This window comes from Azolla caroliniana, unplaced genomic scaffold, assembly GCF_043228905.1.
Source record: "Azolla caroliniana isolate FFs.n. ecotype wild unplaced genomic scaffold, voAzoCaro1.0.p SCAF_6, whole genome shotgun sequence".
In the NCBI taxonomy this organism is placed as follows: domain Eukaryota; kingdom Viridiplantae; phylum Streptophyta; class Polypodiopsida; order Salviniales; family Salviniaceae; genus Azolla; species Azolla caroliniana.
In genome coordinates, this window is record NW_028230441.1 from 3,031,894 (window position 1) to 3,045,287 (window position 13,394).

The following is a 13,394-nucleotide window of genomic DNA, read 5'->3' on the forward strand; positions in this document are numbered from 1 at the left end:
CTTGACGTTTTGAATATTATAATTCACTATTTTTTGTATCAACATTAATTAGAGACACTCTATCCAAGGTCATCCATAATATATAGCTACATTTCTACTTTTATAAGTTACATCAACATACATTGACAAAGTCAATTAGCCCTAGTATCTAGACTTGATGTCTCTTTGTTCCATGATCATGTGTTATCTTTAGGTTTCCATAATTTTGAGTTTTGTATTTTATTTGCAAATTCACATATTTGGATATTTTATGACCTTTAGACGAAGATAGTAAAGATCATTGATCATTTCTATTTTTGTAGAAAAGAGTTTTGAGGCCAAAGATGATTAAGTCATACTAGGTTTTGTTGAGTGCGAACAAGTGTCAGCAATCCAATTACCCCACGTGCTTGAACAATGAACTAGAAGGTGCATTAAAGAAAGTAGTTAACCATTGTATTTAACCACCTCCCATTTAAAGATCAACCATGTGAAACATCAAGGTTAGCTAAAGATATACTAGTTGAATGTAGTTTGAGAATACCCTAGGTTTTGTCCTTGCCCACAAAACTAATGACCTCCTTCATGCAAGGTAATAATAAACATGGATAAAAGTTGGGGTACTAAAAATAAAGAAGTTATGAGGTTCTCGGACCACTTTGGTTCAATGCTAGTCTTTGACTACAAATGTTTTGGTATTTTTCTTGGTCTTCTTGTACATAAATGTGAAATCCTCTTTCTTTCTTTTTCCAAATCAATAGGTGGAGCATGAATGCCTTATTGCAACCATTGAGGAAATATGGACTTTGTATTGCCATTGGTTCAAGACTACTTGGGGACAAATGCTTGGAAAGCTTTTGACGGCTTTTATGAGATGAAGAACGAGAACAATATCCAAATTCCATAACCTAAATCATCCTCTGAGGGTGAAAGAGGTTATCACAATGATAAAACACCTTAAAGAACGAACAACAACAAGTGAGGTGGCAATTGGGTTGTGTGAGGCTCGTGTTGAGGGGATTTTGTCGAGTAATACTATGTTGAGGCTTTGTTGTTTCCTTTATACATGTAGTTTTCTTGTAGCCATGCAAATTGGCTTGTAACATATGAGTTGTATATTATCCTATGCACTTTTTCTTAACTAATGGAAGTAATAAATTTTGTTTTGGAAAAAAAAAACTAAGGCACAAAGTGAGAAAAACACAAGCATATTATGCATAATCACTACCATATATACCGTACTCCAAGCAGAAAAACCTACAATGTTAATTTACAAGATTTTTGCTAAGATAATTACCAATAGGTTGCAAAAATACTTGCCAACATTTAGTCATTGTGCTCATATTTTGCATAATATTTTTAAGTGTAAAAACAGCCATGGACTTTGTTTAGGAGAATGCTCAAGAGTAAGAGTTAGTGATGATATAGTTAGATTTGGAAAAACATACAATAATATAAATTGGTCATTTGTAATGGAGCTACTATATATTCTAAGATTTTATGAAAGAAAGAAAGAAAGATATATTAACGTCTTTTAAGAGGTCAAAATGGCCAATAAGACCAAACAAGAGACACTCTCGTCAAGATTTATATACTTTAGGGGAGGGGTCACTATCTCACATACTAAATAGAGGTGCCACCCAACCCATTCCACTTAGAAAAATAGCCAGGGAAGGGTGTCCAATAAGTCCCTTACTATTTGCAATTATTACACCTCTTATTTTGACAACGTTGCATCATGTGGCAAGGGTGGGAGATTTGGTTGCTTTATGGCTACCCTTGTGATTTTTTTGCATTCCACAAGGTTTGGTGGATGACTATTTCATGTTTTGGACACCACACAAGAGGATATTGGGAATGTGATGAAAGTTTGGAACTATATGTTGTAGCCTCTAGTTTGAGGATCAATATACACAAATAAGTTTTCATATCGTGTACAAAGAGGGATTTCTGTGACCTTGGTTGGGTAGGAGAGATAGATCCTCATATGGTATGATTTCGCAACATATAGGATCCTCAGTAAATGGGTAACTCAATAAATAGAAAATTTCATGTATTAGAAGATGTTACCATGGTCATTCCGTATTTGAGTTAGAGTTGTGCAATCAATAATGATTCTTGTGGTGTCATAATTATTTTCCTATATTACCATGGTCTTGGAGGGTCACCACCAAATGAGGCTTGGGCTTAGGGTTGGGCTCGGGCTCAGGTTTCGGCTCAGGGTCGGGATGGGGACTCCTTTCCATACTAATTATTGGCCTCCTCTAACATTGGTGTCGCTCCTAGCTTCCGCTTACATATTTTCGTACACAATAGAAATTGGTTCCCAAACCGGTTTAGGGATCGGTTTGGTTCAGGTTTGAGAACCCCAAAACGGTTTAGGCTTAACCGGTTTGGCCTTATCGGCTAAGCCTAAACAGAACTGTTGCTGATCCTTAGTGGCCAGAGGCAATATAATATTGCATACGACCCAAGCGAATTTTTCTAGGTAAAGATAAGTAAAGTTTCTAGGTATATTCATACGACCCTAACCAATCTTTATAGGCAAAGAAAGTACAATGAAACCATATCATTCTCCGATCATCAAGATGAATAGTCCAACCTCTAGAAAAAACCCAACAAAGGATTTCCTCTATACGTGAAACATTGAACTAGATCAAGGTCATTGCTTTTTCTTATTTTTTCCTTCTCTTAACAACATATATGTTAGATAACAACACATGCACATTTTACTTTGTTGACTTCTTAGAAGAGGGTGTTAGATTATGTATTGTGTGGCATCCTTCACCATAGCGAAAGAATGCAAATTCATTGGCAATGGAGATTTGTGAACTTCAAGGGTATATAGGTTGGGAGGTTAAAAACTCATTTAAAATTCAATTTTGTCATATGGTAAGGGATGGATTTATTTTGGTGCAAATATTGTAGTGGTTAACCAAAGAATGAAAATGATAATTTATAAGACTAGAGCTAGATTTGTTATTCCTAAAGTTATAAACTTTGTTTGGTAGAAGATTCAAGGACTCTTTAGAATGTAGAGTATGATTGTTTGTTCCCTTGGTTTTTCACATGAGGACGATTGATCATTCTTAGGAGATAAGAGCCTTCCCAAAGTGACGTTAGAGAGAGAGAGAGAGAGAGAGAGAGAGAGAGAGAGAGAGAGAGAGAGAGAGAGAGAGAGAGTCTTGCCTATAGGCAATTCAACATGTTCCACTACCTATGTAGTGGTGCCATATTCCATTGTGATACCCATTGTAAGTTGTAACTAGTGGTTTTCAGACACATTTATTAAATATATAGTTGTGTGTTACATTTCACCAAAAGAAAATGAGAGTGAGAGAGAGATGAAGATTGGTTAGCTCACTCTTGGTGATTTGACATGTCCCACTACCCATGTAGCGAAGGCATCACTCAATTGTTGTACCATTGTCATGTTTTTCACCCACAATTATTAATAATTGTGTGCTATCATATGTGAGTTAGAGAGAGATTCTATGGGTGCTCCTTTGAGAACATTTGATGAATTCGAAACATTACAAAGATAGTTTGTTGGGCCCCACGAAAGGATGAAACGCACAAATCGAGAAAAAAGAAAAGAGAGACAGTCTATGGGTGCTCCTTTGAGGACATTTGATGAATTCGGAACATTACAAAGATAGTTTGTTGGGCCCCATGAAAGGATGAAATGCACAAATCGAGAAAAAAGAAGAGAGAGAACGTCTATGGGTGCTCCTTTGAGGACATTTGATGAATTCAGAACATTACAAAGAGAGTTTGTTGGGCCCCATGAAAGGATGAAAAGCCCAAGTACAACAACTCAAAATCAGAAAAAATTATATTGAATGTGAGGTGGCATCGAAAAGATTGTATGAAAACACCACATGGTATACATGATGTCCTTGCTTTAAAATTTAGACACCTTAAATAATGTGTAGCATAGATTGGCATAGTAGATTAGAAGGCAAACAATTAGGAGTCACCAATGAATCACATATTGTTAGTATTACTGATATTTAAAATATTTAAAGTTGGAGTTACGTTACACTCTCCAAATTCTGAATTGGGAGCCAACGACCAACCAACTGATCGAGGGACACAAATTATAAGTACCTATAAAAATAGCACCCCTCATAAGAAACTCATCAAGTGTACATCACACCAAATTATATACATACATAGTGTTCTATACACTAGACACCCTTCCTCGGTGTTAAAACCAAATCATTAGTGAAATGGCGTTAGGAAGGGTGTTTACCCTAAACTTGTGGTTGGCAATGATGGCCGTGTTGGGACGAATGTCATCGGCACAAGGCCAAGCCCATAGGGCAAGCACCCGCCATTTCGAGTTCCATGTCATGTATGCCAACATAACTCGCCTTTGCTCCACGAAGCAAGTCGTGACCGTGAATGGGCAGGTTCCGGGTCCAACTCTGTATGCGAGAGAGGGCGACAATGTACTCATCAAGGTGGCCAACGAGCTTCCCGACAAGAACGTGACCATTCACTGGTAGACACGAATTTTAAATAAATTGGTAGACCCCCTTTAAAATTTTGGTGACTAAAAGTGATGTGTTTTTTGTGTGTGTATGTGTGTGTCCCATGAGCTAGGCATGGGATCAAGCAGATCCGGACAGGTTGGGCGGATGGACCGGGCTATGTGACCCAGTGCCCCATGAAACCATCCACATCTTATACCTACAACTTCACGATCACCGGGCAACGCGGCACATTGTGGTGGCATGCGCACCTCGCTTGGATGCGTGCCACCGTGTACGGCGCCATTGTCATCCTTCCGGCACGTGACACCTTGCGACGGCCCTACCCATTCCCGACCCCGGCCGCCGAGATCCCCCTCGTGCTTGGGGAGTGGTGGGTCTCATCTGTCGATGCCGTCATTGCCGAGGCCAAGCTCAGCGGGGGCGCGCCCAATGCGTCCGACGCGTTCACCATCAACGGGCAGCCCGGGGACATGTACCCTTGCTCCTCGCCCGGGACTGTGGTCATCCCCGTCGTACACGGCAACACTTACCTCTTGCGAATTGTCAATGCGGCCATGGATGGGGAGCTCTTCCTACGCATCGCCGGACACAATGTGACGGTAGTGGAGGCGGATGCGGTGTACACGAAACCCCTACCGATGGATACCGTCTTCATTGCACCCGGCCAGACGGTCAATGTGCTCCTCACTGCGGATCAGCCGGTCGGCCGCTATTACTTGGCGGCACGCCCCTACATTGCGCCTAACGTAACCCTCGACAACACCACCACGACAGCGATCATTTCGTATGTGGGTGCAAGCTCCGATGTGAAGCCCCTAATGCCGACACTTCCTAGCATTACCGACACCGCAACTGCGACCCGGTTCAGTCGGAGCCTCCGTAGTCTGGCCTCACCCGAGTTCCCCGCCAATGTCCCCTTGCAGGTCGACCGCCACCTCTTCTTCACCATAGGCCTAGCGATCCGGCCTTGCCCGGCTTGCTCCCTCGGGGCCAAGGTGGCTGGCGCGGTGAACAACATCTCCTTCGTGCTGCCTGACACCGCACTCCTTCAGGCGCACTACTTCCGGAAGCCGAACGTCTTCGTCACGAACTTCCCCGACCAGCCCACGGCTTCGTTCAACTTCACGGGGCTACCACCTTCGAACATCGTAGCGAAATCCGGCACCCGATTGAGCTACATTCCTTTCAACAGCACTGTGGAGTTAGTGCTCCAAGACACTAGCATCATTGGGCCCGAGAACCACCCCATCCACATGCATGGTTACAACTTCTTCGTGGTGGGTGTCGGTTTCGGCAATTTCAATAGTAGCACCGATCCCCAGAACTTCAATCTAGTGGACCCGCCTGAACGCAACACCGTCGCTGTGCCACAGGGAGGTTGGGCAGCACTCCGCTTCCGAGCCGACAACCCAGGTTATTTTCCGACACTTTTAAGTAACACAAGAGTCTCGTTGCTTAGTTATTTTCCAACATATAATATATCCCAATATGGTGGTACCTACATTGTGTATTACCACACAATAGTATGACATTATGGAGATGGGTTACATAGGTTGGGGCAAAGGGTTGTTGGTACTACTATAGGTGGAAGAGACAACCCATGCCTACTCCCCCCAATGGTCATGTCAATGTAGTTATGCTCTACAATGTGTGCAAAATGTTGGATACTTTAGCGAAACAAAATGAGGAGAAATGGGGACATGCCAAGTATTTTCACCCACACATCGTAAGGACACAATAGTAGTCCTAAGTTTGTGTTGTGGTACTTAACTGTAAATATGTAGTGGGCAAAGGGCTTGTATGCTTAGGGGTTCAACTTATATCTAAGGAACCATTAGTAGCAAAGGTGTCTATGTGCGATACTATGCTTTAGCTAAACTAATTAAATTTTACAAAATGTACATGCATGCAATCTTTAGTTCTTCCTCTCTTTTAATTAGGAAGAGCTCCACGTAGTTCAAAAGCATGAGGATGATTGGGATCATAAAATGCCTTTAAGTTTTCATCACAATTATATCATATATTGATTGCATTTTTTTGATCTAATGTAGGTGTGTGGTTCATGCATTGCCACCTTGAGTTCCATACAGCAGCTGGCCTCGCAGTGGCTTTTGTTGTTGAGAATGGGCCTCGTCCTCAAGACAAATTGCTTCCACCGCCCAGTGACCTTCCAACTTGTTAGCCATGATTCCATTGATCACAGAGTTCCTTGCGAAGTTTTTTTCCATTCATTATTGTTTAGGCCCATTGTTCATTTGTAATGGCTGCCATGGTCGCCACATACTCTTTCTATAATTGTGTGCATTGTTCTCATCCCTACAATGATTATATTCATTGGAATGTTGTGTAATTAAAGTTACATTAATAAAATTATGTCAAATTTGTTTAAATGTTGGAGTGTAAAGTGCAATTGCATGAATGACAGGAAATCCTAATGTTTATTTGGTCCATGGTAGACCAATGTGTTAATGGAATTCTTAAAAACTCTAGTATTGATGCATTGACTTTTGTTAAGCATTGTCTTCTGAAATATTGGTGAATATGTACATTTAACCCTAGTTCTCTTGTACATTTAACCCTAGAGGGTATACATTCAAGAGGACTTTTTGGAGGGTTTTCTAGTATCACTCCGATTTGTGCATATTAAACTGCCATAATCATTTGACAATTAAAATATAAGTTCTTGATGTCTTAACATGCCATTAGGACAGCCATTATAATATTCAAACTGAATGCCTGGCAAGATTGTTTGGGGTTGTTCTTGCTTGAAGCAACAATCAGGAGAAATTAATCAAACATAAGAGAACTACCATCCACCTCAACAAAGGAATCTTTAAGATCAATTATGTATTGTCTCTCATAAATACGTTGGCCTCTACAAAGACTTAAAACATCCCTTTGTGTCTTTGTTTCTGTCATATGCCTTCATGCAATTTGCAACTTCTTTTTGCACATCCCTTACACTTTACAATCTGAATGAGGAACATCTTAATGACAGAATTCATATCCATTTGGGTTAGTCGTTTTACTAAAAATCAAACACAAAGGTGTTATGTCCATTTGGTAAGTTGTTTTACCTAGTATCATTCACAAAGGTGAGCAATAATTACTTACTCTATAGTCTGACAAGCAAAAATGAACACATAACTCAACTACAGATTAGACTAGATATGCATCGCGCACTTTGACTTTGCTGACTCCTTTTCTGGGAGAAAACCTGATTGCCAAGAAATATACTCATTGAATTGCAAATATAAGCTCTTATGTTGTTACTAACCAAGCACAAAACAATGGGTCAATGACTATATGCTTCAGTTTATTAGCCAGAAAATGGCATATACTAGTAAGGATATTGAAGTGTTACAGTAGAATACACACATGCACTACATGGGCCAAAATCCATGCATCCATACATGCATGCCCCTACATGGGACAAATCCTCAAATTTAGAGAAATGTCATGAGAAAGAGAATGTCATGAAAACCTCCTTCATTATCATAGATATACTGATACTTCTGCAGTTTTTTGATCCAATTCATACACCTAACTCCTATACAACATGGAGATCCATGAGCCTCGACGAGTGAGGACCCCAATTTACAAGAGGGTTAACACTGTTTCTAACAAGAGAGATCCTTGAGATTGTTTTCCTAGGAATAATAACTTTGTCCAGAATCTAGATCGGTTCCGAGAAATTACTCATATCTAGATTTACACCAACCAATATGCAATGCTAAGTTCAAGAATTAGATGAGATAGCAATGTTTTATTCAATAGACTCAACTAACACCTAAGATCATAACTTTTGGAACAAATCCCTTCCAATCTCCCCTTGCCTAACACCTAAGCTCATAACTTTTGGAACAAAATCCCTTCCAATCTCCCCTTGCCATTGATGTCAAAAAGAGAGAGTGAGAGGACCATTTCAGTGCTAATCATGGTCATCATGTCATGTAATTGATGTTCAATCCTCCTCTTTCTTTTGAGAGTTCATACCTGATGTTTCACTAGGGTCCACTTCACTGAAATTCAAACTTTCATTATGTGCACTATGTACTGTTAAGCTTGAATTGTCGGCCACCACACATGGTCTATTGATTGGATCCCCAAGGCTCGAGTTTTTTCCATGTGGATTAACCAAAGATTCCATGGTATGCATGGTAGAGATTGTATCATCTGTGGGCATGAGTGGACTACAGATTGGATTGATAAGCTCATTTTTTCTGTGTCCATTCACAAAAGCTTCCACAGTTGGGATTGAATCCTCCATGGCCACAAGTGGCCTGACCATTGGATTGATGAGCTCATTTTCTCCATGTACATTTAAAGAAGAATCCACGTTATGGATGTTTGGGATCGATGAATCGGTGTCCAAATTTTGCATTGATCTAGAACTAGCAGTTTCATCACTTGGCCTATAGACTGAGATTGGGCGACCTATATCCACAAGTGGCATATAGATTGAGCTGGAATGATCCTCAATTGGTCTATTTCGCGAGATAGTAGGATTGATCAATCTTGAAACCCCTCTAGAAGCTCTCTCACTGCTAATGTTACTATATACATATTGAACCTCATTGATATCGATTTGAGTCTCCAAAGGATGCTCTTCAATTTGAGAACCATCATGGGTATATGGTGTTAACAAAACCTCATCTCGTCCAGACAATGAAGAGCTTATTTCCCTTTCTTCTTCATTGATTCTAGACGAGGAAGAATGATAGCTGGAACGAGCATCATCGTACCTTGGATCATCGGTCGGCAATTCAAATCGACAAACAGGGCAAGAATTGTGTTGTTTTAGCCATGGAAGAATACAGTCTTTGTGGTAAAGGTGTCTACAGGGCATCTCTTTCACACCCATATCTAGTTCAAACTCATCTTTACAAACTGCACAATGTGTGGTTGTTTCCATACATAGGTGTTGTTTAGACACGACAACCGTGGGTAGATTCTGAACTGAAGATGAAGAAGCAGGTGGGCTTCCATACCTGTTCGAGACATTTTCTGCAATAAACTCATGGATTCCAGATCCAAGGTCATCCTCATCTTGCATATTATATGAAGGATCAAGATCATGGTCATAATCAGCGAAAAACCCATCATTTTGGACACTGAGGAGACCTTGCATCTGGCTTTGGAAGAGAATGAATGGGTTCACTCCCGATACAACATCGGCCCGTGAGAGAAACGATGAGATGTCGTCGAGGATCTGGCCGAGAGCTCCCATATAATCCCATGGAGACGATGACGATGAAGCAGAAGAAGAAGAAGAAGAAGAGGAAGAAGAAACAGAAGAAGAAAGATTGGATTCTTCTATGCATTCCTCTAGGAAGCCACCATGGCAATAAGGGCAAGTTAGTGGTGAGAAGCTTGAGGGGAGAACTGATGCATCACATTCATGGCAATGGAAGAATTGCTGCACAGAGAGAGGATCCATCAGAGAAGAAGAAGGAATGGAGGATTGAAAAAAGAAATGAAGAAAGAGAATTAAAGAAAGAAGAAGAATGAGGGAAAAAAACAGATGCAAAAAAAGGGTTACATTTTTTTGTTTTGTTTTGTATTGTGGTTCCATTTGTTTTCACTCAGTCAGTGGGCGAGATTCGAGCTCGAGACCTCTCTCACATAATCCCATTCCATTTTGTCCGGTTTCACACTTGGGACCATTTTCCACCTTTAGTTGAGACTCCTCCCCTCGGGGGGGAGAATCTCCGGGTATCCGAATGCGAGAGTCTAAAAACCAGTTGCCAAAAGGATTATGGCCGAGTATCGTTACCGTGGATCGCATCTTTCCGATACAATTTCCCCTGATACCTCACTTGTATTATCCGCCCTAACTCCCTTAGTTGACAATGTAATCGGGAGCCTAAAAAACCAGTTGCCAAAAGGATTATGGCCGAGAGTCCTTACCGTGCATCCCATCTTTCCGATACAATTTCCCTCGATACCTCACTTGTATTATCCGCCCTAACTCCCACTCCAACTAGAAGACTCTGGAGAAACCCTCAGATTTGACTTTCTCCATCATAGTACCTCGAGAGTCTTCCAATCCCCTTCAATAATTCTTCAATGTTCCCCCCCTACACTATCGTGTGACAACATTACTTCGGAAATCGCCCGCCCCACCACTAATTGAATGACAAGTTTTCAAAAAGTTTATGGATTAGCCTTCTTTTGTACTATACAACATGTCTTTGACGCTTTCTCCCCCTCCCCCCCATCCCAATACAAAGAAGCTTTGACATTTGGACAAGTCCCCGTTGTCTGAGGAGCCTATGACATTAACATATATTTTCCCACACACAAGAAGTCTTCAACATCTTCCCACCATCATTAGAGTCATACTAGGTGGACATTTGAAGTTATAATTTCCGACATATATGGGGGAGTTTTGCACATTCAACATTCCTCGCTATTCAAAAATGCATTTGATGTTTTCCCTGTTAAGATTAATCATGCATTACATATTGGGACCTTATGTTATGCACTTCTATGGGCAAGGATGGAGCATACCTCGATAGTGTACGGAGCAATTGCAAAGATGCTTTCCCTTCCTACGATTTCAATTTCCCACATTGTGAAAAGTTCTAGCATTTGTGAGCTACTCTAATCGAGGGCATTTCATATCTAAGTAGGCTTGATAGTGGAATGGGGATTGCTTACCTCGAAGTGGTTGGACATGGGATTTGTCTCACTATGATTTCCCATCGACTACACCTACCTACCTATGTAGAGCCTCACTAGAAAACACACAAATTTGTTCACCATGATATGCCCAACATGAGGAAAAAGTGGGTCTTTACCACATGAACTTGCTCCTAGATATGTTTGTCGAGTATGTCATGCATACAACTCAAAATATGTTCAATGTTGTTGAGGGGAAGTGAGCTTTTACGGCCCATCCCCATTACAATACACATGCTAAATATCCAAAGAATCTAACTAAAAAATCTCATAATGTTGCACATAGTTAGAAAACATGAGGGCTCTTTCCCTCACGGGAGAAGTTCTACAAATCACTAGTTTTCTATTGAGATTGACGACAAATGACAAGAAAAGTATGCTAATGTGTAGCTTATTAATGTGTGCATGTGTGTGTGACATGGCCGGGGGGTTAATGCCAAGCAAAAGGTGCTAATATATAGCTTGTCACTTGTTAATTTCATACTTCACATATACTTAAAAATTGCCAAGTAAATGCTAAGCAAAATATGTTTAACATTTAGTATTCTCACAAGGACAACTATTATTGATAAGGATTGATACCAACACATGGGGCACCTCTTAACAAAACTCGTCTTAAAACTTTAGGCCCAATGACCACCCAAATGTGCAAGAGGGCAAACCTGCTTGTGAAAATCTATAAAAGTCACCTTTGGTGGCTTTTGTAGCTCTTCTTCTTCCTTCTTGATTTTGTTCTCTTCTCTTAACCTAAGCTAGAGCTCTCTCCCCCTATTTTCTCAACTTTCAATTAAATTAATAGAGTACTTCAGGTTAAGCACTAATTAGCTATACCTTAATTACTCCTGTTGTATGCATGTCGTAGACTCTCATGTTAATGGATATGGGTTTCACATTAATACAAATGTTATTTGTCATTACATATATGCATGTATGCTTAAAGATCTTCCTCGGAGTTAACTAGTTTCTTAGTTAGGAGTTAATATGAGAGAATGAGAGTGAGAGATCATAGGTTAGGGTCATGAAACTAGAGGTTTGCAAGTGATTGACAACCATTCTTGCCTGATTTGCTACCAAAAGGGTATACACAGTTTCAATACATGGGCTAACAATATCGGCGTAGAGGCAAAACATTGTCGATACATATAAATGTTCTTGATGTTGCACACCTTGAGACAAACCATTTTTCTCGAGTTAGGGACAAATTCTGATGCATGAAGCCCATCATGAGATTTCCATAAGCTCTTGAAGCAAGTTTTGGCATTCTTATAAGAGACCAAGAGGCTAATGTGTGGTTTGATTATTGAATCACTTGGATTTGAAGAGTTTTTGTTGTTTTAATTTATGCAATTTTTTGTTTTTCATTTTTTTTTGTTGGGGAGAAGGGCAATTAGTTGCCTCTGATTTCCCACCTTAACTTGCAATTGGTTAAATTCTAGGGAACCTCTTTTTAGCTCTAGTTTTTTAGTCCCAAATTTTCATTTTGATTTGATTTGAGTTGTTTTGTTTTGCACTCTTCTTTTTATTGCATATTTTTTGTCTTCATGTTTTATTTGGGTACCGGTTTTTTATTTTCGTACTATTATTTTCCATTTGGGTTTTTTACCTATTTATTGTCTACATTAGAAGTTAACTCCCCCACTTCTTTGGCACGAGATTCCTTTTAATCATAACTTCTAATAGTCAAGAACAAGACCATTTAGTAGTTTTTAATAGTTTTCTTACAAGTAATATTGTGAATATAAAAGGGCTACAATGGCCATGGTTAGAGGAACAAGTTGTGGATTGTCAGGGGGTTTATATGGTCATGTAAGGACAACCCGATGGCTGCCGCCAGAGTGTCATGGCATTGGTTAACACAACCGTGGGCCAAAGGGGGGCTTGGCCTCATAGACCCCTTAATGCAAAACCGAGCATTGCTGGCCAAAATGGTGGTTCGATGCCTCCTGCCAGGTAAGGGGTGTTGGATGGTTCTACTTCGCAATAGGTTGCAGGCAGGGACTCCCAAGTATGGTAGGTCTGCCATGAAAATGCGGAGATTGATTGTTGAGGCAGTTGATAGGGTTCCGATGGGGGAGGTGAGAGAAGAAGCTTGGTTCGGTCTCTTTGATGAGGCTGGAATGGTTAAGTTGCTGAAGGGCATGAGCGGATCGGGAAGAGATACAATTTTTGGGGAGAGTTAGAGTAGGGGCTCTTGGCACCCTATCCGCGTGGTGGCGCAAGTTGGTAACACCT

The 13,394-nt window shown here is 40.5% G+C and overlaps 2 protein-coding genes across 3 annotated transcripts; one reads left to right on the forward strand and one right to left on the reverse strand.

The window, feature by feature from the left end:
• Nucleotides 1-4,074: 4,074 nt before the first annotated feature.
• LOC147862594 (laccase-11-like) lies at nucleotides 4,075-6,868 on the forward strand. The gene is made up of 3 exons (XM_087320658.1): nucleotides 4,075-4,486; nucleotides 4,588-5,891; nucleotides 6,530-6,868. The coding sequence occupies exons 1-3, from the start codon at nucleotides 4,212-4,214 to the stop codon at nucleotides 6,658-6,660; spliced, it is 1,710 nt and encodes a 569-aa protein (XP_087176784.1). The 5' UTR covers nucleotides 4,075-4,211; the 3' UTR covers nucleotides 6,661-6,868.
• A 692-nt stretch (nucleotides 6,869-7,560) lies between these two features.
• LOC147862595 (E3 ubiquitin-protein ligase RZF1-like) lies at nucleotides 7,561-9,954 on the reverse strand. Of its 2 annotated transcripts, none has more exons than XM_087320659.1 (2): nucleotides 8,475-9,954; nucleotides 7,561-7,695 (listed from the first exon to the last, which is right to left on the reverse strand). In XM_087320659.1, exons 1-2 carry the CDS (start codon nucleotides 9,916-9,918, stop codon nucleotides 7,643-7,645), a joined length of 1,497 nt encoding a protein of 498 aa, XP_087176785.1. In that variant the 5' UTR covers nucleotides 9,919-9,954; the 3' UTR covers nucleotides 7,561-7,642. The 2 variants fall into 2 exon arrangements, 1 of the variants encoding a protein (XP_087176785.1); XR_015529894.1 differs by lacking the exon at nucleotides 7,561-7,695 and adding an exon at nucleotides 7,951-8,314 and having other exon boundaries at nucleotides 8,369-9,954.
• Between the last annotated feature and the right edge of the window lie 3,440 nt (nucleotides 9,955-13,394).